This window comes from Rhinoraja longicauda, chromosome 6 (assembly GCF_053455715.1).
Source record: "Rhinoraja longicauda isolate Sanriku21f chromosome 6, sRhiLon1.1, whole genome shotgun sequence".
Classification (NCBI taxonomy): domain Eukaryota; kingdom Metazoa; phylum Chordata; class Chondrichthyes; order Rajiformes; family Arhynchobatidae; genus Rhinoraja; species Rhinoraja longicauda.
The window spans coordinates 38,419,319-38,446,012 of record NC_135958.1 but is presented as its reverse complement, the minus strand read 5'-3'; the positions used below and the strand labels follow the sequence as shown (position 1 = coordinate 38,446,012).

General features: G+C 45.0%; 1 protein-coding gene across 1 annotated transcript in view; it reads right to left on the bottom strand.

The window, feature by feature from the left end:
* Positions 1–26,694, bottom strand: part of piezo1 (piezo type mechanosensitive ion channel component 1 (Er blood group)) — a 168,761-nt gene that overhangs the window by 129,080 nt on the left and 12,987 nt on the right. Inside the window, exons 3-5 of the mRNA XM_078401557.1 lie at positions 24,715–24,757; positions 14,423–14,573; positions 815–995 (exon numbers count right to left, since the gene is read on the bottom strand). Of these exons, the coding sequence (XP_078257683.1) occupies positions 815–995; positions 14,423–14,573; positions 24,715–24,757 (375 nt within the window). The remainder of the gene's footprint in view (positions 1–814; positions 996–14,422; positions 14,574–24,714; positions 24,758–26,694) is intronic.

The window sequence follows — 26,694 nt, the reverse complement described above, 5'->3', positions numbered from 1 at the left end:
ACAGTGAGGAGGGACTGGAGGAGACTCACTGTGATGGATGTTTCTTTTTGTTTGGTGTTAGTTGTGATTGTATGTGTTATTGCATTTTTATTGATTAATCTTATTGGTCTTATTGTTCAACTGCGGGTAATGTTTCATTTTACTACACATTTATGTGTATGTAACAAATAAACGACTATTGACTATTGACTATTGACTATTGTCAATGGAAGCAAATTCTAGACACAGAATATGTTTAGTTTAGTTTAGTTTAGCTTAGAGATACAGCGTGGAAACAGGCCCTACGACCCACTGAGTCCCACCGACCAGTGGTCCCCGCACATTAACACTATCTTACACACACTAGGGACAATTTACACTTACACCAAGCCAATTAACCTGCAAACCTGTACGTCTTTGGAGTGTGGGAGGAAACCGAAGATCTCGGAGAAAACCCACGCAGGTCACGGGGGAACGAACAAACTCCGTACAGACGGCACCCGCAGTCGGGATGGAACCCGGGTCTCTGGCACTGCAAGCGCTGTTATGCAGCAACTCTACCGCTGCGCCACCGTGCCACCCTGTCCTAACACATAATCGTGTTTAGTGCACGTGACCAAAGAAGGTTGTCCACCACTTCAACATGGTAGCACAGTCGCCGGAGCACAGAGATGCTTATCAGTTAGCCAGGTAGATAATAATTTGTTTGTTTAACAACCTGGACCAGAATCAGGTTTAGACTGATAAATCATGAATGGACTTTGTTCCATTGTCTGAAAGGTACCAAGTCATGCAGTTCAATAGGTGACACAACAGTCATCACTGAAACAATTACCAGCTAATGCCAAGAGGAGAATGGCCACAAGTTTCCCCGTAGCCTCAAGGAGTTTTTGTGCTGTAGTTCGCAGCCGTGCCAATGCGGCCAAACGGGCTTGTCTCCGTCTTTCCTGCTCAGCTGTATCTTCTTCATCCTCTGTTGCATCTTCCAACTCGGAACCTTCCTCTTCTACATCCTCCTAAGTCAAACACAACGGGTATAATTAGATAGGCACAAAATGCTGGAGTGACTCAGCGGGACAGGCGGCACCTCTGGAGAGAACGAACGAGTGACGTTTCGGGTCGAGACCCTTTTTCAGACATTGTGGACGAAGAGTCCAAAAGGATGTTGCACATTCCAAACACATAATGGCAACGTTAACCTGCAGCTCAGTCAATGTCACAGCGTAATGTGATGGCGCACGTGAACTAACCAAAAATGTTCGCTGATTTATTTTGCTATAACACTACTGAGAAGCTAAACACATGAGTAAAACCCATATATATTACTGAATAGCTCATGTAGTTTTCCATGATGAATGGGACATGGGCCAATACTTACTGACAACTGTGTTAGGGAGGTCCTACCTTCTCTGGACTTGCTGTCTAAAGCCAATTCCAATTCCAATATTGTTAGATCGGACGCACGGTGCAGGACAGAACATCACAGGAGATCCTTCGTCCCTGTGGCTATCAAACTTTACAACTCCTCCCCCTTCTGTCATGGGTCTGAGACTAACCCTCCCCCCCCCCTCAATCATTGTGCATCCCCCAAGCCTTTCCACTCATCACTTTAATTTCATGTTTCATGTATTTTGTGTTTTTATGACTGTTGGCAGATCAAATTCCCTCCTGGGATAAGTAACGTTCTAGCGTATCGTATCGTATTGTATCGTAGCGTATCGCAACAGCAGGGCCCATCAAATGCGTGCGTAAGAACAAACACACCCCCACAAAACAGCAATTAAAAAAACCCAGCCGGCTCTGCCATGCTCTTGTGCTTAGCCAACTGTCAAGAACTATGAATGCCCCTGATTATTCCTGACATTCGGAAACATTCAAAACATACTGGTGCATGTTGAGTTGGCAGATTCCCCAGAATAGCTACTAATGCAACGGAACCGTCTGACATGAGCGCATAGCCATGGAATTCCCGGCGAAGAGCAGCCAACAAATTTGCGATTTGCATATTCACATCAGAATCTCAAGCGGTGCACCGTGTAAATGAAAAATGCCGACCATGGCACCTGCAACTGCTGGCATTTCACAGCATATACTAGCCCATGATGTGTAAGAAAGAAGGGGGGAGGGGGAGGAGAGGGTGCTACACCAATGCAGGAGAGGTTTGGGCCCAACGGGTCCACTTGGTCTAGTATCGCATTAAAAGATACAGAACAACCAGTTATTTTGAAGTTATTTGGAGCTATGACACTGAAAAGCCACAGAGACTATCTGTTAATTTGGCGCTGTATGTGGTAAGCCTGAATTTCTCAAAACATGCGTAGCAAGGAGCTGTCGAGGCTGGCGTAGGACGAAGATGGACACAAAATGCTGGAGTAACACAGCGGGACAGGCAGCATCTCTGAAGAAAAGGAATGGGGAACGTTTTGCGTCGAGACCCTTCTTCAGTCAGGGGAGAGGGAAACGAGATATGGAAGAGTAAGGTGTGAAAACAACAGATCAAAGTAGATGCTGTTCAAGGAAATGTAGAATGGTTCATTGTCAGCTGAGGCAGGAAACATGTTCCCAATGTTGGGGGAGTCCAGTTTAAGAATAAGGGTTAGGCCATTTAGAACTGAGATGAGGAAAAAACGTTTTCAGACAGAGAGTTGTGAATCTGTGGAATTCTCTGCCTCAGAAGGCAGATCACCTTGAGGCATTGTCTGCCTCAGAAGGCAGTGGAGGCCAATTCTCTGGATGCTTTCAAGAGAGAGCTAGATAGAGCTCTTAAGGATAGCAGAGTCAGGGGGTATGGGGAGAAGGCAGGAAAGGGGCACTGATTGAGAATGATCAGCCATGATCACATTGAATGGCAGTGCTGGCTGGAAGGGCCGAATGGCCTCCTCCTGCACCTATTGTCTATTGTCTATTATATTAATCAGGAGGACAGCATGTTTGACAATGGGCCTTGTAAATTATCGGCAGCAAACAATTCAGCATTTTTAAAGTGTGTATATAATTCTCCCCTTCTTTCACCATTAGATAATTAATTTATAAACTAATGAAGAAAAAATGTGACACATTTTAAATGTAAAGACTGCTTTTGAAAATGATGCTAAAATTGCAGACTACCCCATGTGTTTCGGCTCCAAGTTGCGATAGTGAGCCAGCCCTGGTGATCATAATACAAAATCTGTAATGGCAGACATTCATATGAGCTGTAAGTGATTCACCATTACAATCTGCATGCCATCAACTAACAAGGATCCCCCCATATACCTGCTAAGACATTTTAGACACGAAAGATGCATATCGACCGTGCTGCATTGTCACATGTGCACATTTTTTTGTGTAGACCACACACATGTACAAGTTGGCATATTTTGGCGCCATTTACAAATAGTCCAAAGTCCGGGTCACACGCTGAATGTACGGCAGTGGCTCCCGATCCAGGTGAGGCCCAGGCTGCCACGGGGCCTCCTCATCGCCCTCGACCGGCTCGGCCCACCAACCTCACATGTTGCAAAACATAATCATTTGTTGCAAATTATGTTATTTTTCCAAACTATCTTTATAGAAAAATAGAAAATAGTTGCAGTAGGCCATTCAGCCCTTTAAGCCAGCACCTCCATTCAATGTGATCATGGCTGATCATCCAAAATCAGTACCCCGTTCCTGCTTTTTCCCCATATCCCTTGATTCCCTTAGCCCTAAGAGCTAAATCTAACTCTCTCTTGAAAACATCCAGTGAATTGGCCTCCACTGCCTTCTGTGGCAGAGAATTCCACAGATTCGCAACTCTCTGGGTGAAAAAGGCTTTTCCTCATCTCAGTCCTAAATGGCCTACCCCTTATTCTTAAACTGACCCCTGGTTCTGCACTCCCTCAGCATGGGGAACACGTTTCCTGCATCTAGCCTGTCCAATCCCTTAACAATTTTATGTGTTTCTATAAGATCCTCTCTCATCCTTCTAAATTCCAGTGAATACAAGCCCAGTCGACCCCTTCTTTCATACATCATATGTCATCTAATCTTATCCTTGATTTCTCGCGCTCATGATAAATGCAACTTTAGTAAAAGTTAGTAAATTAGCTTCATTTGACTGGTTTACTTCACTCACGTTAACTCACTCGCTGTTAGATGTAAAGTTTTGGCAAAATGAGTGTTTGGGATGTAGAAGCAGGATATACACAATCGCAAAAAGATTTCAAAACAAAATTCTGAGAAAAATACAGCAATGCTTTCTGATTGATTCTGAAATGAAATGAATTATGTGCTCTTTAAAATATTCTCCATAGTATTCTGTAAATAAAAAAAACTGCAAATCACCACGGGAACCAATTCTTCATCCTTTGCGTTCATTGTTATATGTGTTCAGTGCTGAATTGTGGTCGCAGCCCAGACCATCACACAAACCAACCTCCCTCCCATTGCCTCCATTTATACCTCACGCTGCTTCAGCAAGGCCAGCAGCATAATCAAGGATCAGTCGCACCCTGTCCACTCCCAGCGGGCAAAAGGTATAGAAGTGAGAAAACGCAAACCTCCAGATTCAGGGACAGTTTTTTAACCAGCTGTTATCAGGTAACTGAACCACCCTACCACAACCAGTGAGCAGTCCTGAACTATCCTCAGTCTGAAGAAGGGTCTCGACCCAAAACGTCGCCCATTCCTTCTCTCCTGAGATGCTGCCTGCCCTGCTGAGTTACTCCGGTATTTTGTGAATGAACTATCTAACTCATCGGTCACCCTCAGGCTATCCTTGATCGGACTTTATTGGCTTTACCTTGCACCAAACGTTATTCCCTTCTCATGTATCTATACACTGTGAATGGCTCGATTGTAATCATCTATTGTCTTTCCGCTGGCTGGTTAGCACTCAACAAAAGCTTTTGACTGCACCTCGGTACACGTGACAATGAACTAAACTGAACTAAAGAAATTAAATTAATTTGCATTTTTACCGTTTTTGAACATACATCTTTGCAAAGAAACACCAAAATACCAAATTTACCTCAGAATCTTTTTCCAAACTAACGATGGAGCTACCATTAACATGAAAGAAATCGGCTTCCATGTACAGGTGCAAGAAAATTGCAATTGATGAATAAGAAACTACTACGATTTGTTTCCATCAATTAAAATGTTGTTTGCCCTGTCTGAAACCAAGAATTATATTTGAATTCTTGGGGCTAGTGGAATCAAGGGATATGGGGAGAAGGCAGGCACGGGCTACTGATTGTGGGTGATCAGCCATGATCACAATGAATGGCAGTACTGGTTCGAAGGGCCAAATGGCCTCCTCCTGCACCTATTTTCTATATTTCTATGTTTCTAGTTATTTTCTGTCACTTTCTTACATTGATATATTTTTTTAATCAATCTGTCACACAATGCAGTCTTGAAGAGGGTCCTGACCTGAAACATCATCTGTCCATTTTCCTCTACAGATGCTACCTGACCAGCTGAGTTACTCCAGCACTTTTTTTTTTTGCGCAATATTTTTAGTTGCACAGAACAGTGCAGCACAGAAATGGGCCTTTTGTTTTACAATGTCTGTGCCGTGCCAAGTTATGCTAACCTCTTCTGCCTTCACATGATCCATATCCCTCCACTCCCTCGAGGTGCCTATCTAAAAAACTCTTAACTGTTATTCTTGTATCGGCCTCCACCACCACTTCTGGCAGCGTGTTCCTGGCACCCTCCAAATTCCGTGTGAAGAACTCGTTCCTCATGTCTCCTTCAAACATCCCCCCCTCTGACCTTAAAGCTGAGCACTGTGGGTCTTAAAGCTATGCCCTTTAGTCTTGGACATTTCCACACTGAGAAAAATGCTCAGACTGTCTACCCTATCTACGCCTCTCATAATTTGATATACTTCTATCAACCTCTGAAATTCAAGAGACATTGTTTTAATGTCAGCCATAAGGTTAAGTTAAATCATGAATTTAAAATTCTCTCTATTTGTTGCCCTATGGATCCTAAAACCATCTCCATCCAAATTCTTCCATGTTTTGATCTGAAAGTGGAAATCCATGTGGGTGGATTAAGTCACACTGTTCCACATTCACTACTGGGTCTCAGTAGACCAGTTCCCTGCTTGTCCATTTAACGTCTGATTAAAAATACATTTATTACCCAAGCAACTGCCATACAGTGTAATCAGATATTATCAGTTATGTGATCACTGTAGCAGTGCAAACAGCTGAATCATACATCGTAAATGCTAGGTTGTACTGTAGAATGAACAATCTTGGATTGGTGTGACTGCAACAACAGTAAGAAATGACCACAAACTTGCTTGGGCTGCTTTGAAGTTTTTTATTGGCTTGAGTACAAAGCTGGAGTGTCATTACAAATCAATGCCCACTCTCTTAAGCAATCTTTTTATTTGATTACACAATTGATTTAAACAATTAATGAAAACTGGTAACAGTCATGGACTCAAAAAGCTGGAGTAAAGAGTTTGTTTTCTTGTGTGTGTGTGTGTGTGTGTGTGTGTGTGTGTGTGTGTGTGTGTGTGTGTGTGTGTGTGTGTGTGTGTGTGTGTGTGTGTGTGTGTGTGTGTGTGTGTGCTTGTGTATATATATATATATATATATGTGTGTGTGTATGTATGTGTGCTTGTATATCTATATATATATATATATATATGTGTGTGTGTATGTATGTGTGCTTGTATATCTATATATATATATATGTGTGTGTGTATGTAGGGGAAAGATATAGATGGTGATATAGAGAGATAGAGAACAAATGAGTGAAAGATATGCAAAAAAGTAAAGATGACAAAGGAAATAGGCCATTGCTGTGTGCTAGGTGAAAACGAGTTATTGATAATGAGACTCAATAAGACGACTTTGAATCTGGTATGACTTGGGTGGGAGAGGGATGGAGAGAGAAGGAATGCCGGGGTGACTTGAAGTTAGAGAAATCAACGTTTCATTCCGCTGGGGTGTAAGCTGCCCAAGTGAAATATGAGGAGCTGTTCCTCCAATTTGCATTTGGCCTCACTCTGACAATGGAGGAGGCCCAGGACAGGACGGTCAGTGTGGAATGGGAAGGGGTATTATAGTGTTTGGGAACCGGGAGACCAGGTGTCTTGTCTGCTGGCTAGGGCCAGCAAGGTTTTCATTGACTTGTATGTTTTAATGGAGATAGAAACATAGAAAAAAATGAGAGCAGAATAGACTTCTTCCCTTCTGGATATTGTTTGCAATGAAAATATTCTGCATGTTGAGTCTATGATTTGAGTACACAATTAAAGGACACTTAAGCACCATTTGCAGCTCTCCTGACCTACAGGAAAGCACCAACACTTCATAAGCATTTCCTGGAGTTTTGAACTGAAAGCTTCGGTTTAATGTGCAACCCCTGAACTCGGGTTCAAACTTCACTGGCGAACGCAGCTGAACCACAATCTCCCTGAAATCTCACGAAAGTAATCAATTCTTATCCTGAAAATACCACTATGCTTTGTCCTCACTACCAACTCTCGTTACAGAATCCTTCGCCACAGAAGGCTGTGGTGGACAAGTCAGTGGATATTTTTAAGGCAGAGAGAGATAGATTCTTGATTAGTACAGGTGTCAGAGGTTATGGGGAGAAGGCAAGAGAATGGGGTTTGGAGGGAGAGATAGATCATCCGTGATTGAATGGCGGAGTAGACCTGATGGGCCGAATGGCCTAATTCTATTACTATCACTTATGACCAGCACCAGTACCAACTCATACTCTTGCACCAATAGGGGGTGCCAACTATCTCACTCCCAAATAAGGGACAAGGTGACATCACCGCCCCGCGCCCCACGTGACCTCACCCAGCCAGCACCCAGTGCTCCAGCTCCACCAATGGCGGCCGGCCGGGCCGGGAGGTGGGTTGCTACGCAACCTCCGTCTGGCGGCCTCTGACCTACACTGTCCGGATCTACACTGTCCGGGCCTACAGTGTCCGGGCCTACAGCATCCCCCCGGGCCTAATACGGGACAAGGGCGGTCCCGTACGGGACAAACCAATTTAGCCCAAAATATGGGATGTCCCGGCTAATACGGGACAGTTGGCAACCCTTTGCACCAAACACATGTAGAAACACAAGGTCCCGATTCATCAATAGCTGCTCCAACCCTGCAAGTTGCAACAAAGCAAGCCGTTCATATTGCCATCTCCTTATTGTTTTGTTGAGTTGCCCTCCACAACTAGATGGAGCTGTTTCAAACACAATTGCACACTCAGCGTCCATTCAATAGTATTTGTGTCGCAAGATTCTCATGTGACAAACACATGATTTTAGTGGCATTTACGTGGTAAATGTCAACATTTTCTGCAGCTAGGCTAATATCCATCCGCACATTTAGGTCACTATCTTGTTTTGATTAAAACGTGTTAACCTTTACCATGTGTAGGAAGGAATTGCAAATGCTGATTTAAACCGAAGACAGACACAAAAGGCTGGAGTAACTCAGCGAGTCAGACAGCAACTCTGGAGAAAAGGAAGAATAGGTGACTTTGGAGAGGTTACCCAAAGTTGGAGAATGGGGAAAAAGGGGTTTGTACAGGTTACCTAAAGTAAGATAAATGGGGGAGAAAGGGAAGGGGAGAAAGGGAAGGGGAGGGCGGCACGGTGGCGCAGCGGTAGAGTTGCTGCTTTACAGCGAATGCAGCGCCGGAGACTCAGGTGCTACGGGTGCTGCACTGTAAGGAGTTTGTACGTTCTCCCCGTGACCTGCGTGGGTTTTCTCCGAGATCTTCGGTTTCCACCCACACTCCAAAGACGTACAGGTATGTAGGTTAATTGGCTTGGTAAATGTAAAAAATTGTCCCTAATGGGTGTAGGATAGTGTTAATGTACGGGGATCGCTGGGCGGCGCGGACTTGGTGGGCCGAAAAGGCCTGTTTCCGCGCTGTATATATATATGATATGATATGATTAGGCAGTATTAGGGAGAAAGAGGAAGCTAACCTCTACAAGCTGCCCCCTTCCCCTTCTCTCCCCCATAACCCTCTGCCTTTCTTTTCTCTCCCCATCCACTCCCTGGCTGACCTTGCACCTCTCACCCCCCCCCCCCCCCCCACCCCCGCCTCCCTGTCCCCTTCCCTCTCCATTCTGAAACAATTTGCACCTCGTCAAACCTCCAACTACACAATTCCCACCTCTCTAATCCCTTTGTGTGTGTTCATCTCTGGCCTTTGTCCAACCATCTACCTATCAAAAAGCCCCCTCACCTGTGTTCACCTGTGATCTGCTTTGCTTTGTCCTCCTCCTCACCCCTACAATCAGTCTGGCCCATCCTATCACCTATCCATGTTCTCCAGGGATGCTGTCTGACCGAAGTCCCTCCAGCATTTGGTGTCCTTCATGTCCATTACTGCTGATTCTATCAACATCACCAAAACATATTATTTAATGGTGAAAATGATATTTCTTGGAGCTTGCTGGTAACAACGTGCTGGGTGTACTACATTAAACTTCAAAAGTACTTTCTCTGCTGTGAAGTTCTTTTGGAAGCGAAAGATATTTTTATACATTTACGTCTCTTTTTCTTAAACTTTATCCATTTTTAATTTCCATACATTTTTAATATTCGTAGCTTCACAAAGCACCATCAAACCTTGTGAATCCATGACCAGGATGTAGGAAATAACAATATCTCCAATGGCACAGTGGTAGAGTTGCTGCCTTACAGCGCTCACAGCGCCAGAGACCCGGGTTCCAGCCTGACTACAGGTGCTGTCCGTACCTGTTTGTACGTTCTCCCAGTGACTGTGTGGGTTTTCTCCAAAATATTCAGTTTCCTCCCACACTCCAAAGACGTAGAGGTTTGGAGGTAAATTGGCTTGGTGAATGTAAAAATTGTCCCTAATATATGTAAGATAGTGTTAATATGCGGGGATCGCTGGTCGGCATGGACCCAGTGGGCCGAAGGGCCTGTTTCCTCGCTGTATCTCTAAACTAAACTAAAAGACAAATGTCCCTCAGAAAGGAGATGAGAAGGGATTTCTTTAGTCAGTGGGTGGTGAATCTGTGGAACTCATTGCCACAGACGGCTGTGGAGGTCGGGTTTTTGGATGTATTTAGAGTGGAGAATGACAGGTACTTGATTAGTAAGGGTGTCAACGGTTATGGGGAGAAGGCAGGAGCACGGGGTTGAGAGGGAACGATAGATCAGCCATGAATGAATGGCAGAGTAGACTCGACGGGCTGAATGGCCTACTTTTGCACCTATGACTTATGAACTTGTGACATAAAAGAGGTCTTTAAAAGCCAGATCACAAGATCCATTAGTGTTCTGCAAGAAGTCTTAGATGTGGTTAGGGTGGGGTTAGATTTGGAACTCATTTCCACAAGGTGTGGTTGAGATAGATTTAAACAGAGAAGCTAATTGGGAAGAAAGGAATTTGGTATTGACATTGAATGATGAATCTTCGATGGAGGCCATTAACCAGAAGATTAAATATTTCTACTGCTAAACATTTCAAGCATTCTCTGTTTTCATATAATTTTTCCAGCATCACAGTATTTTGCTTTTGTTTGAAAACATTTTTGTGAATTGGTTTGGGCAGACCATGAAGAGCTGTTCAGTGGATTTGTACATTCTTGTCCCATTAATACTCTGTGTGACACATCTTGCAGGAATAGGAAACTCTGTTGACAAGTTTACTGACAATGCTTGTACAACTTAATTACTTCTGAAATGCAACAGAAAGTCTTTATTGTAGCTTAACTCATTTTAAATGTCGGTGGGATCCAGCTTTAGTCTTTACTAGACGACCCGTGGACCCGTTGGGTTCCCGTTGTGACAGCGATTGATGAATAAAAAAGACACACAATTTTAATATTATTGAGTGGTCAAACTTTAACTTGAAGAAAATTTGAGCATTTACCTCAGGAGTCATCGTTCAACGAAGCACGCGTTTAAGGACACCATTGAACACGGAAGTATTAGATCAAAATGGCAATGGTTATCTTATGTGGTATGTGTCCGAAATACAGCCAAAATGGTACAAGATAGCGCAACTATTTGAACGAAACTTGATACTGCACACCGCAGGCGAATGGTGAGTTAGGTGCCCCTAAAATTGTTGCGCTATCGTGTACCGTTTTGGCTGTATTTCGGGAACATACAAGATATATATATTCAAGATGAGATTTTTAGTAATACACTAGACCAAGTGGACCCATTGGGCCCATTCCTCGTAGAGGGGGGACAGGGAAGGGGAGAGGGTGTCACTGACCTGGGCCCCATGGCGTCAGTGCTGCAGCCAGAGCGAGCCGTAGACCCAAAGGCTCTCCTGTATTGGTCTAGCACCTTTAACCCCCACCCCCCACTCAATCCTCCCCCCATTGGTCAACTCCATCCCCCCTCCCCCCCCCTCACCTCACCCCTACTCCCCCCTCCCCCACTCCCCCCTCCCCCACTCCCCTCCTCACTCGCCCACCCCCACTGCCTCCTCCCCCCACACCACCTCCCCCACTCCCGCACCCCTACCCCCCTCCCCCCACCCCACCCCCTTCCCCCCCAACCACACTCTCTCCTCCCCGCCCCAACTCGCCCCCACCCCCACTCACCACACTCTCCCCTCCCCCAACTCTCCCCTCCCCCATCCCCCACTCTCTCCTCCCCCCCACTCTCCCATCCCCCACTCTCCCCTCCCCATCCCCCACTCTCCACTCCCCTCCCCCCACTCCCACTCTCCCCTCCCCCCACTCCCACTCGACCCCCCCCACGCCCACTCCCCTCCGTGGACCCGTTGACGGCGAAAGCCACTTACCAGTGCCCCGTGCGTGCAGCGCTGATCAGCGGCGGTGCTGGGGCCTGGCTGGAGCAGGGACTACACCTCCCGGGGGGCGCACACAAGATGGCAGATCGGGAGGAGGAGGAGAAGAAGGAGAGCGACCGCCATTTTTGTGGAGCCGTCGACGAGGCCGTCGGTTGAAGCGGCCGCTGGAGGAGGAGGAGAAGAAGCTGCCCGCTGGGGGTTGTATTCCGGTGATGGTGCGGGGCGCTGGGCCCGGGCGGGAGCGGGGATTCGACGACGCCGTTGGTTGAAGCAGGCACTCGAGGAGACGGAAGGGAAGGATGAGTCGACGGGGTGGACAACCATCTCCCTCCTGCTCGGAGTCTCCCCCGAGGCCGGGTGCGGGCGAGGGGGAGGGGGGAGGGGAAAGGGGAGAGGGAGCCACTGACTCCGGGCGGCCTGTCAGCGGCCATCTTGTTTGGGGGAGTGGGGAGGGAAGTGCAATTAAAGTCGTACGTGACCCATTGTGATGTCACACGCTGAGTACCTTTAAGAAGTCGGTTTGAAAGGTGATTTTTAAACTTTAAAATCTCTCTAACTTTAAAAATATAAGATCAATTTAAATAAAACTTTTCATTAACAGTCGCCAGGACAATGGTGATTAAGGTGGTGCTAAAATTGTGGCGCTATAGCTTACTGTTTTGGCTGTAGGTCCACATGCCCACAACAAAATCTCAGAAGTACATATATATAAACAAGATCTGAGTTAGACAGACAGACAGACAGACAGACAGACAGACAGACAGACAGACAGACAGACAGACAGACAGACAGACAGACAGACAGACAGACAGACAGACAGAGACAGACAGACAGACAGACAGACAGACAGACAGACAGACAGACAGACAGACAGACAGACAGACAGACAGACAGACAGACAGACAGACAGACAGACAGACAGACAGACAATTAATATATAGATGACCATAAACAGAATGTGTAGCTGAGTAAAGGAAGGACAGGTAGAGAGATGTAGATAGAAGCAAGTCATGCAACGCAACATGAAACCTCACAAGCAAAAGGCCAAACTTCAGATGGACCTTGGATTGCTAGAATGATTTTGTCGAATGGGCCTAAATTCTCTGACGTTGAGAAGAATGAGAGGGGATCACATTGGGTAGATGGTGTTCGGGTGTCATTAGCATGAGAGTGCAGAACTAGGAAGCATTGTGTCAGAGAAAGTGTCAGATATTCAGAACGCTGGTGAGGAGCAATTGCTTCATTCACACACTTCAAGGCTTATGAAAGGTAGGCATTGTCTGCACTGCATGCTACTAGACAAGGAATACATCCAATGTGCTATACAAATAAATTGACTTGACTTGACTTGACCCACCCCTGTGGGCGAGGAATGGGGAGTGTGGGGATGAGGGGGGAAAGTGGAACTGAGGCATATGATGAGTCACATATCAAGGGCCAGATTTTGCTACCAGTCCTTGGGTTCTTGTGACCTTGTTCCGTCTGGCACGAGGAAAATTAAAACCCTAAATGGCCGACTGGTCGTGGGTTTGCCATTTGAAGCTGGTACGGCAAAGGAAACAAATCACAATTGCAGACTAGACCCAATCCCCTCGACAGACTCCCATCTCCTAACCCAACAGGCTAGCCCTTCAGCCAGGCACACCACACCATTGACGAGGAGCTGGTGAAACTAGCCTGCCACTGTTATTTTCCAACCCACATCCACAAATTCAGCCTGGGGTGGGAGTTGAATGTTTTCCATCATCATCACACCCAGGAGCCAGCTGAAGTTAGCTAACAACACTTGAATGGCAAGTGGAGTCAGGTTTCAAATTCAGCACCTTCTCAGGAGAAAGGTCCCGACAAACATCATCTATCCATCTCACAGGCTGAACAGTCCCTTGTGGGTCTGTCCATGAATTGGCTTTGGTATGATAGCTATTCACGGAGGAATTTCTAGCCATTAAACCTTTGCTATCTTCGACCTTCAAAGCATAGGTTACAAAAAATCTTGGGAATGTTACGCTGTAATATTCACATGTTTTGTAACTGCAACCGGCCCCTTTGATTGCTAAAATGAAATGCCTCTCACCAAGGAGAGGTAGAGAGAACCCTCGACTTTACCTACATTTGCCTTCTAGCTGTCAGCTCGGAATATCAGAGAATATCCAAGAGAAGATTATACATCTTATCTCTTTTATTTGGGATGTAAAAAGGAAATCCTTATAAATTGAAATATAAAAGCTTATGACTAACGTATAATGCACAAATGAATAAAGCTGATGAAAATATTACTTTCTAATTTTTAGCATTTAACTGATGTACGTTCAGAGAAAACACGTCGTCACGGTGTTGCAGCGGTGGAGTTGCTGCCTTACATCACTTGCAGCGCCAGAGACCCGGGTTTGATGCCGACTACGGGTGCTGTCTGTACGGAGTTTGTACGTTCTCCCCGTGACCGCGTGGGTTTTCTCCGGGATCTTCGGTTTCCTCCCACACTCCAAAGACGCACAGATGTTTTAGGTTAATTGGCTTGGTATAAGTGTAAATTGTCCCGAGTGTATGTAGGATAGTGTTGATGTGCAGGGATCGCTGGTCGGCGCGGACTCGGTGGGCCGAAAGGCCTGTTTCCACGCCGTATCTCTAAACTAAACTAAACAGTTTCCATCGCAAAGTTCTGTGCATTTCTTAAATAATGCTACTTACGTCCTCAATGCTGACTGCGTCCTTGCTCAGGATTGACTTCTTTTTCTTAGTCAAACGACTACAGAAAACCAGCGTGATACAACTGATGATGAATACGCCCAAATCTGGAGCCACCAGCCGAATGCTGTTTGCAACATCGTTCAGATTCAGCCTGGAAAAAAAAGAGAAAAATTCAACAACAATGTTTCTTTAGCAATCATTTAAATAGTGCGGCAGAAAATAAACTGGAGCATAATGATTTAGAACGCTACCTTTTTACAATGAAGTTGAATCTAACCCACAATGGTGAAAATGAAGAAGGGTCTCGACCCGAAACTTCACCCATTCCTTCTCTCCTGTGATGCTGCCTGACCTGCTGAGTTACTCCAGCATTTTGTGCAATAAATACCTTCGATTTGTACCAGCATCTGCAATTATTTTCTTACATGGTGAAAATGAATAAGCTTTCCTGGTGCAAGCAGCATCGGCAGTGAAAATACAAATGCTAGATTTACAACGTTAAGTCAGCTATGGGGAGCTGTTTATTTTATCTGCATGACAGAGTATGAACAAGCAAAACAAAATAAAGACATTGATGGCCAGTGCTGTTAGACCTTTTATGGGATATTTTTAAAATTTTACCTAGCACCTTTGTTATTTGCCTTGGCAAATGTTAAGGTGATCTCAGCTGACCAAATTATTAAGGAAACACATTGTGTGGCACATTATTTACTCAGCAGGGAGGCAACAAATGGTCAAAGGCCTTTCAGCAAAAATTAGGCAGTGATTACATATAATGTGGCATTCATTTGTAGGTGTAAAAACAGTGAATTGAACAGACACGCCACTCAGAAAACGCTACAAAAGAAAACATGCAAAATGGAAATGGAAATGCAGTACAAGGTGGATACACCTATCACAGTACAAAATCTCCAGGAGATATACCCGGTTCCAAACCTAGTACATGAATGGCCTGTGGAATTCTGCCTCAGAATTCTGTGGAATCTGGGGAATTCTCTGCCTCAGAAGGCAGTGGAGGCCAATTCTCTGAATGCATTCAAGAGTGAGCTAGATAGAGCTCTTAATGATAGCGGAGTCAGGGGGTATGGGGAGAAGGCAGGAACGGGGTACTGATTGAGAATGATCAGCCATGATCACATTGAATGGCGGTGCTGGCTCGAAGGGCCAAATGGCCTCCTCCTGCACCTATTGTCTATTGTCTATTGTCTATTAACAATGCAGGTAGCAATAGATATTTTCAAAATGCAAATGAGCATGTGGAAAATTTCATGGAAGAAAAAAATTAATGAGAAATTCATTAAATATATCTAATATTTCATTAAATATATCCAATTTTACTTCGTCAAGCTAATTGTTCACTACAAACGTGTAGGAAGGAACTGCAGATGCTGGTTTAAAACAAAGATAGACACAAAGTGCTGGAGTAACTCAGCGGGTCAGGCAGCATCCCTGAAGAGAAGGAATGGGTGACGCTTCAGGTCGCGACCCTTCATCAGACTTCCTCTACAAATAAGTGATTGAAGTATTGTAACACCATTGTAGTTTATTTTCTACTTTTCAAGTTCCGTGCGATGGCTGGAAACGTGCCCAGCTTCACAAAACTTATTTTTGCTGTTTGCCTCTCAGGAGTCAACGTTGGCAGACTGCCACCTCACAGTGCTACAGCGCTGTAGCTTAAACGGCAGCCTCACACAACATTTGCACGAACCCTGCTGCTTCAGATTAATTATTTTCACTTCACTAGGTACAAATTTCACGTCTGGTAATTGCAGCATATCTCCCTCCGCTGGTTCAGGTTGAGTGATTGTAGAGAAATCTGGATACGGAAAATATTTACAAGTAAATGAACCATGAGTAATGAGAACGCAATGTTTGGACTGACTGACTGCATGACCTCAACCCAAGTCATTCCTTCCCCCTCAGTGCAGGTTCACCAGCATCGTGCGGCATTAGGCAGGAACACTGAATGCAGGCGATGAGGTGAGAGAAAGTGCACATGAACCTCTGTTTCAGCTGGAAGAACTAGAGGGGGAAGGACCTGGGGAGCTGGTGGTTTGGGTGGGAAGGGATGAGTGAACCACAGAGTTGCGGAGGGAACAGTCTCTGCAGAACGCGGAAAGGCGTGGGTGTGACTGGCGGTGCGGTCATGGCGAAGGTGGCAGAAATGTCGGAGATGTTGGGCAAGGGATCCGTCTAAGACGGCAGGAGAAATAAAACACCTTTATTAACAGAAAGAGAATATATCAGATGTCCTGGAATAGAAAGCCATATATTGATTGCAGATGTAGTGGAGACTGGGAAATTGAGAATAGGGCCTAACGTCTTCATGAGGCAAGGTAAATAGTGAAAGGTATGGATAGAGTGGACGTGGAGAGGATGTTTCCACCAGTGGGAGAGTCTAGGACCAGAGGTCATAGCCACAGAATTAAAAGATGTTCCTTTTGGAAGGAGATGAGGAGGAATTTCTTTAGTCAGAGGATGGTAAACCTGTGGAATTCATTGCCACAGAAGGCCGTGGAGGCCGTCAATTGATATTTTTAAGACAGTGAAAAATAGATTCTTGATTAGTATGGGTGTCTGGGGAGAAGGCAGGAGAATGGGGTTAGGAGGGAGAGATAGATCAGCGTATTGAATGGCACAGTAGGCTTGATGTGCCGAATGGCCTAATTCTTATAAACTTATGAGCTTAAGGTGGGAGGAGCTGTTGTCCAGATAACTGTGGGGGTCGGTGGGTTTGTAGTTGATAGTCTGTCCCTTGTCATGGAGACAGAGAGGTCAAGAAAGTGGAGAAGGGTGTCAGAGATAGTCCAGAGGAATCTGAGGAAAGGGTGAAAGTTAATAGTAAAGTTATTGAGTTCTGCATGGGTGCAGGAGGCAGCACTGATGCAGTCAATAGACAATAGGTGCAGGAGGAGGCCATTCGGCCCTTCGAGACAGCACCGCCATTCAATGTGATCATGGCTGATCATTCTCAATCAGTACCCCGTTCCAGCCTTCTCCCCATACCCCCTGACTCCGCTATCCATAGAGCTCTATCCAGCTCTCTCTTGAATGCATTCAGAGAATTGGCCTCCACTGCCTTCTGAGGCAGAGAATTCCACAGATTCACAACTCTCTGACTGAAAACGTTTTTCCTCATCTCAGTTCTAAATCAACAATGTAGCAGAGGAAGAGTGGATGGTGCTAATGTAGGTGTGGAACGAGAAGTGTTCGACATCACCAACAAAAAGGCAGGTATCACAGAATGCTGGAGTAACTCAGCGGGTCAGGCAGCATCTCAGGAGAGAAGGAATGGGTGACGTTTCGGGTCGAGACAAAGTAGTCTTCCTGTCAAAACATCTTCGCTCAGTCCGTCTTAATCTACTTGATCTCCCGGTGGCTCAGCACTTCAACTCCCCCTCCCATTCCCAATCTGACCTTTCTGTCCTGGGCCTCCTCCATTGTCAGAGTGAGGCCCAGCACAAATTGGAGGAACAGCACCTCATATTTCGCTTAGGTGGTTTACACCCCAGCGGTATGAACATTGACTTCTCTAACTTCAGATAGTCCCTGCTTTCCCTTTCTATCCCCTCCCCTTCCCAGTTCTCCCACTTGTCTTCCTGTCTCCGACTACATTCTATCTTTGTCCCGCCCCCTCCCCTGACATCAGTCTGAAGAAGGGTCTCGACCCGAAACGTCACCCATTCCTTCTCTCCCAACATGCTGCCTGACCTGCTGAGTTACTCCAGCATTTTGTGTCTACCGTCTGTTAGGGTAGCGTGGTTTGTTAATTTTGGGAAGGTAGAAGCAGATAGTGGGGAGCGGGGAGCGATAAGGTTGAAGGTGATGGAGGAGAGATCACTAGATCAACCAAATCAGATTTTGTTTTTAACCTTACGGTGAATGCAAGTCGAAAAGTTAGTGTTGCCAACTTTATTCACAAATCAACGTAACTGTGACTAAATCATTCGAGCAGTCATTTCCTGGTGCAATTGCAAAATTGGGCCAAGCAATTTCTGGCCTTGGATAAAAAACAAATGATTTGCAAAATGCTCATTTCCTCCCTTGCTGGCAGAAATGAGGGCTTCTGGATGACGATCGCTGAAGAGTCTTGCACAATTACGAGCACCTCACACTATTTTGTTCATTGTGTTACTATTTAGACGGACGTTTCGTTGACATCAAGGGCCCTAATGGGCCACAGCTTCAGAACCTGTTGCAGACTGCCCTGACACCTCCAATTCCACAGGCTGCCCCTACAAACAGGGTGTGCTTTCCCCGATACACCCACACAATGGAGACCCCCTTGCGGTCCCGGGTCCGCAGTGATATCAGCTCTTTCCGACTGCACCATGTTTCTTTATATTAAGATGGACTTGATCTTAAATAAATGAGGGTACATTTGAACTCGAACTCAAGTTTAAGCTTATTTCTAACAAACAACGTTAAAGGTTAAAAAAAAGGAAAATCAGGATATTTGGGAACGAACATTGACTGTCGTGTGCCGTTGCCAATTCATTGCTGTGTTGGTGGATGTTGATGCCCTGCCACTGTAGATGTTGGTGGATGTTGATGCCCTGCCACTGCAGATTCATGGCCCATCCATGGATGAAGTCTGGAAGTTTAGACCACTCAGATGACCTTGGCGAGCTGCAAAGAGATCTTCCCCAAGATAGGCTGCCTCAAGACTGCTGCCCAGGGCTGTTGTTTGGTTTAGTTTAGTTTAGAGATACAGCATGGAAACAGGCCCTTCGGCCCATCGAGTCGCCACCGGCCAGTGATCCCCACACATCAACACTACCTTACACGCATAAGGGACAATTTTAGATTTACACCAAGCCAATTAACCTACAAACCTGTACATCTTTGGAGTGTGGGAGGAAACCGAAGATCTCGGAGAAAACCCACACAGGTCAGGGGGAGAACGTACAAACTCCATACAGACGGCGCCCGTAGTCAGGATCAAACCCGGGTCTCTGACGCTGTGAGGCAGCAGCTTTACTGCTACGCCCTACTGCTTCTAGTTCCAGAGCCTGACAGATGCAGAATCTCAGGTGCCCGGATCCAGCAGCTTTAATCCTCACTGCACAATCTGAGCAGGGCTGTGCTCGTGATGAAGAGGGGCGTGAGCTGTGGTGTTCATGCCTTGTCACCAGAAGCAGAGGGAACCGCCGACATCCAACACCACTTTGTTCAAGCAACACTGATAACGTCCTCACGTGCAGCAAAGCAGACTGTACACGGCCATCCCCACAGTGTTCACTGTGAGCTTTAAGCTGCCGTTGAATGGAGTCTCCCTCCTTGCCACGGGTCGCCCTGCTTCCTGGTGCTGACCTTGTAGAGCTTCAACCTGCTCTGGGATAGCAGAAACCAAACCACCAGCTGGATCATGGTGAGGCCGTGTAGTAACGGAAAGCAGGAGGTGGTCATGTAGTCCCCATCAGCGGCTCCACAGCAGCTGCCCGCTACACCACCGGTTGCTGTGTAGGATGCAGTCAATGGTCTACGATATCCCAAGTGGAGACCATGGCCAGCTGAGACAAGACTCCTCCAGGATCCTGGATCGGCCCTGCACAGCGTGAGGCTGGCCTGACCTTCCATCAGCGATCACCCCAACCTTGAGGGTGGCCCCAATGCCGAGTCCTCATTGTCCTCTGGGGCAAATGGATGGCTAGACCAAACCAACCCCAAACCAAACAATGTCCCGCCCCGGACACCAAGCCGGAACATGTTACTGCTGGGTGCATCCCCCTACCACTCACCCATATCTGCCTTGAGGCAGATCACCTTGAGGCATTGTCTGCCTCAGAAGGCAGTGGAGGCCAATTCTCTGGATGCTTTCAAGAGAGAGCTAGATAGAGCTCTTAAGGATAGCGGAGTCAGGGGGCATGGGGAGAAAGCAGGAACGGGGTACTGATTGTGAATGATCAGCCATGATCACGTTGAATGGTGGTGCTGGCTCAAAGGGCCGAATGGCCTACTCCTGCACCTATTGTCTATTGTCTATTGATGGATTCATCAGGGACATTGGATCCCACTGCTGCCTGACAACGCTCGAGACACCTCCAGCTGAAAGCATCCACTGGTGGTCACCTCCCCCGCTGGTCATAGATGCTCCACTGGGCTGGACCACCTGCACCAGGATTCAAGATCACGTCAAGTGAACCCGGGCACAGCTGTGCCCCTCGCTCGCTCTCTCTCTCTCTCCTCTGTAGGTGTGTTGGTGTGGCCCGGTTGCCATGGGGAGCATGGCTCTAATAGCTGACACCCTTATAGACAATAGACAATAGACAATAGGTGCAGGAGGAGGCCATTCGGCCCTTCGAGCCAGCACCGCCATTCAATGTGATCATGGCTGATCATTCTCAATCAGTACCCTGTTCCTGCCTTCTCCCCATACCCCCTGACTCCGCTATCCTTAAGAGCTCTATCGCTGTGGACAGAAGTGTCAGCAGCCATGCTACCTTGGTGATATGGTCCCATTACAACACACACTGAGTGTGCAGGAAGGAACCGCAGATGCTGCTTCACACCGAAGATAGACACAAAACGCTGGAGTAACTCAGCGGGACAGGCAGCATCTCTGGAGAGAAGGAATCTCTTATCGAAACATATAAGATTATTAAGGGGTTGGACATGTTAGAGGCAGGAAACATGTTCCCAATGTTGGGGGAGTCCAGAACCAGGGGCCACAGTTTAAGAATAAGGGGTAGGCCATTTAGAACTGAGATGAGGAAAAACTTTTTCAGTCAGAGTTGTGAATCTGTGGAATTCTCTGCCTCAGAAGGCAGTGGAGGCCAATTCTCTGAATGCATTCAAGGGAGAGCTAGATAGAGCTCTTAAGGATAGCGGGTTAGGGTTTTTTTTTTTCTTTCTTTTTTTCGATCCGATTTCTCCGTTTATTTGGCAAAGTGAAAAACGCGGAAACCATGCAAAAAGCGCGGAAAATGGATTTAAAAAACGCGGAAATCCGCGGAAACCCGGAAAATTCACATGCCTGCTTAAGTTAGAGAAATCAATATTCATACCGCTGGGGTGTAGGCGTTTCAGGTGAATGAATCTTTAACAGGACTTCTGTCTAGTAAAACTTTGGACAACGTCACTCACAGTAAGCTGATGCAGAAGATTAAGGCAGACTGGATCCATGGAGACTTAAAGGGTGTTTTCACACAAAGGGTGGTGGGTGTATGGAACAAGCTGCCAGAGGAGGTAGTTGAGGCTGGGACTATTCCATCGTTTAAGAAACAGTTGGACAGGTACATGGAAAGGCCAGGCTTGGAAGGCAGGCAAGTGGGACGTGTAGCTGGGACATTGTTGGCCGGTGTGGGCAAGTTGGGCCGAAGGGCCTGTTTCCACACTCTACTCTATGACATGGTAGGCAGCTTTCAAAATTGGCTTGCCAATAGAAAGCAGATAGTAGTGGTGGAGGGGTGTTGTTCCGACCAGATGTCTGCGACTTAGATATTTTTTGTGAGATATATATATATATATCTATAAAGTATTTAAATGAAAATGTAAATGGACTGTTTGACAAGTTTGCAGACAGCACAAAAAGAATTAGAGTTGTGGATACGAATGGAGGTCATTCAAGGATTCAGCTGGACAGAGATAAGTGGAAAATGTGTGCAGAAAATTGACATGCAGTGTTTCATCCAGACAAGTGTGAGGTGTTGCATTTGGCAGGTCAAAATTAAAGGGAATGTATACAATAAATGGTTGGAAATCAATGTACAGGATCACGGGGTCCAAGTCCATAGCTCCTTGAAAGTGGCGACACAAGTGGATCGGGTTATAAAGGGGGCATCTGGCATACTTGTGTACTCGGGCAATGAGTTATAAAAGTTGGCTAGTCATGTTGCAGCTGTATAAAACTTTGTTAGGCCACATTTGGAGTATTATATGAAGTCCTGTTCACCGCACTACAGGAAGGATATGGAGCCTTTCAAGAGGATGCAGAAGAGGTTGACCAGGATGCTGCCTGGATTAGAATGTATTAGCAACCAGGAGAGGTGAGACAAACTTGGGACTGTTTTCTCTTTTCTCGGATGCTGAGCAGTAATTTGACAGAGGTATGTAACACGATGAGAAACGGTCAGGGAAGACGGTCGGAACCTTTTCCACAAGGGTGGAAGTGTCAAAGACTAGAGGACATGGGTGTAAGGTGAGAGGAGAAAAGTTTAAACAAGATCGGCAAGGCATGTGATGGACATGCTGCCTGGGGGCGTGGTGGAAGCAGACATGATAGCGACATTTAAGGGGTATTTAGACAGACACATGAACAGTGAGGGAATTGGGGCAAGATACCACATGCAGGCAGATGTGAAGTTTAAATTAGCATGATGGTCAGCACAAGACATTGTCCTGTGCTGTACTGTTCCACGATCTGTGGTCAATTTCACCAACATGAAATAGTCCCATATTCACTGAGATTTACAGTATCCTCCATATTTGTAGTTAATAGATCCTCTCAAGAAAGTCTGTCAAACGCTTTCACACAGCAAAATCTGGAAATGTAAGTTTTCGTGTTAATGTTGGAGGAAGGACGTGCAAAGACTGAATGGATCTGAAAGGCACTATTTTTAAATTGAGTATTGGTTCAATAGTAGCTGCACACAAAGTGCTCTGTAGTTGGTGAAGGTTTTACAATGTGAACATTTCCGCACATGTTGGAAGCACCAGTGCCATTTGTTTGATGTTTAGGCTCTTCCACTTCAGTGACATATTTGGTCAGGCAGTACAAGTTAAGTAGTCAACCACAAATCCCATCAATGAAACAAGCTGGATAACTGTTTGGAATCTGTTCCCAAAATATTAAATGTGCCGGAAAATAGCCCGCAGCTGCATCTTGTCACAAAAACTGCACTTTGACACAAGCCCTGATGAAGGCGGAGGCCGATGATTGAGCTGCCACCCACACAATGTGGAAACATTACCATGTTTCAATTCAATTAAACTGCTTTGCAACAGATGATTTTAATTTCAGTTAGGTTTTCTGCTATATTTTGTACACCATCCAGTTTTGGATGTAACTCTAATGGAAATAAAAAACATTGCTCAATCTTCTGCCTATCCTGGATTTGCTAATAAAGCTTCTGAAACGTGGCAAAATGTAACGTTGGGACTTTTTTCTGGACTAATATCACCTTTACCATAAAACCCATCATTTTTTCATTTTTTCACATGCTGTGACAAAGTCCAAAACATTTTATCTACTTCAGATTTCTCCATTCAGTGAGATTCTGCACTAAAATGTACAGAAACAATTCCTTGGATTTAGAATACAAATATTTTTTTTATTTACAAACATAAGATTTACATTCTTTTGCTATAACTCCATTAACTCTTTGGGGCCGTACATCTTCAATTTATAAAATTATTTTGATAGTGCGCCACTCACAGTTCAAAGCAAAACACTGTACTAGATTCCCATAATGCTTTTTGACCAGTCGTTGATTTATGAATTTTCATTTGAAACATTTTCCAGGAACACATCCCGTTTATAAACTGAGGAGTCGCTGCAATACCTTTAACATCGTAAAATGTCCTAAGAGAATTCACCGGATCGTTGTACAACAAAATGTGGAAAGGCAAGTAAGGTTGAAAATTTAGGAGGTGTCATTAAAAAGGGGGCGAGATGGAAATTCACACGATTTGGAGAATGCTCTAAAGGTATAGGCAGCACCATTAGCAGAAGAGCAACGGAAATCAGGAATAAGCAGCAGATCAGATTGACAGCAATGTAGAGATCGGAGAGGGTTGCAAGGCTTGTGGGCATAACAAACACTGGTTGAAGCATGGCCATTAAAGGGGTCCTGGGTTGCTGGACAAGCAGCCAATGCATCAGTCATGCATCAACGTGAGTTAGCATAAAGGCAAAAGAAAAATTGGACGAGATCAAGTTTAATGGATAAACATGGATAATGGATATGGATAAACTCCATATTGGACTAAAGTCTTTAGCCCTTTGCATTTTCTTTAAATTTAAACATCATATTTCCTGCTATTCACAATAAAAAAACTTAACATTCATAAGTTTAAATTACCATCGTCACCAAAATATTAACTATTTTCATTCATATTTTTGAAAATAAATTATGCTTTCTGAACAAACCTACACATATTTTAAGAATGATGAATACTTGTTAAATATGCATCAAAAATATGCGCCTCTACAGTGACCCAATTAAAGAAAAAGTATTTTGGTTTACTTTGGGGTTCATTTCTGAGAATGCATAAAGGATATATTGCAAATAATAATTAAATCAATTTAAACAAAATTGTAGTCTTGCTAATTCTTATCCATATAGTTGTACCTGGTAACTCCAATGTGTCTGGACAATGTTTCCCATGTGCTGCCTGCAACAGAAAAGATAAGGCTATTGTCACAATTAGTCGGCTGTTTTACCCACATTTTTTTTATTAAGCCCACAAAGAGCTAATTGTCATTTGTATGATTCATATATGACTTCCTAAAAAACAATGTTGGCATTACGGTTATTAAATCATTCTTCTAATGAAGGTCAGATATTTAGTAAAGACAAAATCTTCTGCTTCATAAACTACATTTTATTCTGTTTACTTATTGCTTATAATTATTACATGGATAACTTCATCCCCTATTGTCTAGAAATTAATTCTGGCTGCTGTTCTATAGACAATAGACAATCGACAATAGGTGCCGGAGGAGGCCATTCGGCCCTTCGAGCCAGCACCGCCATTCAATGTGATCATGGCTGATCATTCTCAAACAGTACCCCGTTCCTGCCTTCTCCCCATACCCCCTGTCTCCGCTATCCTTAAGAGCTCTATCTAGCTTTCTCTTGAATGCATTCAGAGAATTGGCCTCCACTGCCTTCTGAGGCAGAGAATTCCACAGATTCACAACTCTCTGACTGAAAAAGTTTTCCCTCATCTCAGTTCTAAATGGCCTACCCCTTATTCTTAAACTGTGGCCCCTTGTTCTGGACTCCCCCAACATTGGGAACATGTTTCCTGCCTCTAACGTGTCCAACCCCTTAATAATCTTATACGTTTCGATAAGATCTCCTCTCATCCTTCTAAATTCCAGTGTATGCAAGCCTGGTCGCTCCAGTCTTTCAACATATTCTCCTACAACACCACTCATTTATTAGCCGTAGTTAAGTGTGTTTTGTGAAATCCTGGTATAATTTACCCATGTTATTGACTCGTTTAAGCTTTCATTATATAAATGGATAAATTATAGGGCAATTCATATTTTACCTCAAATTCAATGTAAATGCTGTAATAGTATTAGTTTGAGTTTAGTTTATTGTCACGTGTACCGAGGTACAGTGAAAAGCTTTTGTCACGTGCTAACCAGTTGGTGGAAAGACAATACATGATACAATTGACCCATTCACAGTGTACAGATACATGATAAAGGAAATAAGATGAATAACGTTTTGTGCAAGATAAAGTCCAATAAAGTTCGATCATAGATAGTCCAATGGTCTCCAATGAGGTAGATAGTAGCTCAGGTCTGCTCTTTAATTGTTGTTAGGATGGTTCAGTTGCCTGATAACAACTGGGAAGAAACTGTCCATGAACCTGGAGGTGTGCGTTGAGAAGAAAGAGCTTACAGCAACTTTCCTGCTTTAGTCTGTATCATTGCTTCTTCTGAAATTATTACTTTCCTCTTTCTGTCCTCGAGTCATGGCATCAGTTTCCCCAGGTGGAAAATGTGAGCATAATGTCACCATAGCAATCAGGCTGGAACGCATACGTACGCACATTTCTAGCGGAAGTCACTGAATGGGGATCAAGAGCAACAAACATGGATGCTCTTCACATCGTTAAACCAAACAGTGCTACCACAACAAACACAATAAACTTGTCTCCAGCTCATTTCACATTAACCGGCTCAGCACACAGTGAGCAGATGACGGCCAAGCAGGCCATCCGCGTCTATTGGCTTGGTAAATGTAAATGTAAAAACTGTCCCTAGCGGGTGTAGGGTATTGTTAATGTGCGGGGATCGCTGGTCAGGGCGGAACTGGTGGGCAGAAGGGCCTGTTTCTGCGCTGTATCTCTAAACTAAACTAAACTAAACTAAACACTACACTGCGTCTCTTTGTAGATCTTCTTGGCAAAGGTATATTCCAAACATTGGATGGACGACGGTCATCCTGGTGCAGGGGGCAGTGGTGTTGAGACTCCAGTCTCAAGTAGTGATCCTACGGAGGATCTGACATCAAGGGTCCTTCTCATCACCCTTCAAGTAAGGCCTTCATGCTTATTTGAAAGTTCTGATGATAAGGCATTGGGCCAAATGA